Source organism: Rhagoletis zephyria, unplaced genomic scaffold (genome assembly GCF_001687245.7).
Source record: "Rhagoletis zephyria isolate East Lansing unplaced genomic scaffold, Rhagoletis_zephyria_1.1 Rzeph_scaffold_01650, whole genome shotgun sequence".
NCBI lineage: Eukaryota > Metazoa > Arthropoda > Insecta > Diptera > Tephritidae > Rhagoletis > Rhagoletis zephyria.
The window spans coordinates 17733-19873 of NW_016158734.1; the positions used below are offsets into that span (position 1 = coordinate 17733).

Sequence of the window (2141 nt, forward strand, 5' to 3'; positions counted from 1 at the left end):
ACAAACAAGGAAAAACATGTGTTTTCTTTTATTTTTTTTGGGCTCTTGTATAGCACCTAATTAGCTCTATATTTGACCGAAAAACGAAAACAATCGAAACGCATGGTCCTTAAATATACGCAATTAAAGAGAGGTACGTTACGTGACAAAAAATGAAGTTGATTTTTTCTTTTCTTACAAAATCGCAAAACTCTGCGAATTTTGGATGGCTATTTTCATCAAACTTGTTTTAATATGATTTGGAGTAATTCTAGTTGTATTTAGAGTTTTTTGAATTAATGCAACTTGTTTCAATTTTCTTTTGCAACCCCAAGTGTGAAACGTCACGTGAAGTGGCGTCACGTGACATAAATTTCCATCGTTATATTTTTGTTAATATTGCTTTTCATTGAATTTTTAATGCAAATAAACATGCATTTTATGTCGAATATACTTTATATTTTGACTTCAGCGCCAATTCAGGGTAATTTTTTTGGAAATCTATTATTTATTATGTTTCATACGCCAAATTCGAACCAAATCGGACCATAAATACGGGTTTTCGAAATAACTCGACCTTGGCGCCATCTAGAAAAACCATTTTATGCAAAAATGTTTCTACTTACATAGCCAGTATATATTTAAAACTATTGCAAATGAATTGAAACTTATCAATGTAATTTATTTCAATAGTAGTAATAAAAGATAACAAAAAACAAAGCTTCTCAATTTCAATATGCTTTTTGAGAGAAAAGAAATCGCGTAAAACAATAATGCGCATATACTTCTTTCCCTGAGGTATGAAAACATATTTTAATTTATTTTACCCGACCATATGTCGGCCGTTGTACAAAAATACTTAGCTGATGAGATATCAGCTCGTATTTTCTCCAACATGCTATTATATTGGTCCTCCAATATCATCATGGCTGTCTGCCTGCTGGGAACTTTAAGTCCAGTCATTTCATATGACTCTCGGAAAGAGCGACGTTCAAAAAGTGAAACAGGCAGACTGCAATCAACAATAGCGAAAAGAAGTTTTTTTTCAAACTTCTGTTGTGCGGTTTGAATATCTGATTTGACAGTCTGAAATATTGATTGTTATTTAATATTGCTTTATAAATTTAATTTCTGTATAATATTTACCTTCACAACCTTATACTTCTCAAATAATTCGCTATGTCTTCGTCTCAAATGTTTGATGAAATTGGAGGTAACTCCCCCGGCCCCCTTTATGATACGTCCACAACCAGAGGCAGAACACTTCGCTTCCACTGAGACTTTGCCAGAAATTTCAACCTTGAATAATAGTTTTATCTAATTAATTTGTGAACTTTGATTCTACTTAAATTATTGAACACAACATTGTTATTACCTCTACTAAAAAATAATTTTGTTATTAAAAATACATAAACGCAACACACAATACAGCACTTCACAAACATAAGAACAAACTTGTTTCACATCCGTATAAAATTCGGAGCAAAAAATGTTGCTGGACGGTATGGCGTTGACCCGTGCCACTTTGGATGGAGAAGGTTCGTCCAGATGCAATCTTCGCTTACGCGATGGCTTTTCTGCTATAAAGTCGGGATCCGCAACGTTGTCATCAGCCGAAAAGTCACCCTCATCAAAAATATTACTCATTTTACTATATGGAGAAGAAAACGGTCAATTTAACTAATGTTTTTTAGTATGAATATATATGCTTTACATATGCACATCTCTTGCAGTTGAATATATGTATGTACTTTACATATGATCATTAAAAACAAACATAACCACAAAAAATATGTGCACGTAAAATTATTTTCTTGCCTGTATGACGAAATTCATTCACACAACACATGTTGTGTTATTAGTAATTACAATAACAAAACACATGTACACACACATGTGTATAACTCCCGCCAAAAAACGAATTATATTCTCTTATATATAAAATCAAATTATGTACTTACCAATATTTATATATTAATACTGCAATTAATAACCAAAATTAATAATATTATACAAATAAAGCAACGCGGATAATTAACAAAACGCACAACAAATTCACTTGCACTTGTAAGACCACGTAGACTCTTTTATCGTATGTGCTTTGTGCAAAAACAATATTGATCAGCTGTAGAAAAATCGTTCACAATCGATAACAGAGTGTG

At 32.1% G+C, this 2141-nt stretch overlaps 1 protein-coding gene across 1 annotated transcript; it reads right to left on the reverse strand.

Annotated features, from left to right (window-relative positions):
• Positions 1 to 724: 724 nt before the first annotated feature.
• LOC108364728 (uncharacterized) lies at positions 725 to 1878 on the reverse strand. The gene is made up of 3 exons (XM_017618524.1): positions 1435 to 1878; positions 1126 to 1278; positions 725 to 1065 (listed from the first exon to the last, which is right to left on the reverse strand). Exons 1-3 carry the CDS (start codon positions 1624 to 1626, stop codon positions 793 to 795), a joined length of 618 nt encoding a protein of 205 aa, XP_017474013.1. The 5' UTR covers positions 1627 to 1878; the 3' UTR covers positions 725 to 792.
• Between the last annotated feature and the right edge of the window lie 263 nt (positions 1879 to 2141).

Bases quoted from the DNA above. Each gene is read 5' to 3' on its own strand.
- LOC108364728 (XM_017618524.1), bottom strand. From the start codon at position 1,626: ATGAGTAATATTTTTGATGAGGGTGACTTTTCGGCTGATGACAACGTT. The intron at 1,279-1,434 runs GTTTGTTCTTAT...CTATTATTCAAG, and splicing joins TTTATACGGATGTGAAACAA to GTTGAAATTTCTGGCAAAGT. The intron at 1,066-1,125 runs GTAAATATTATA...TCAATATTTCAG, and splicing joins AGAAGTATAAGGTTGTGAAG to ACTGTCAAATCAGATATTCA.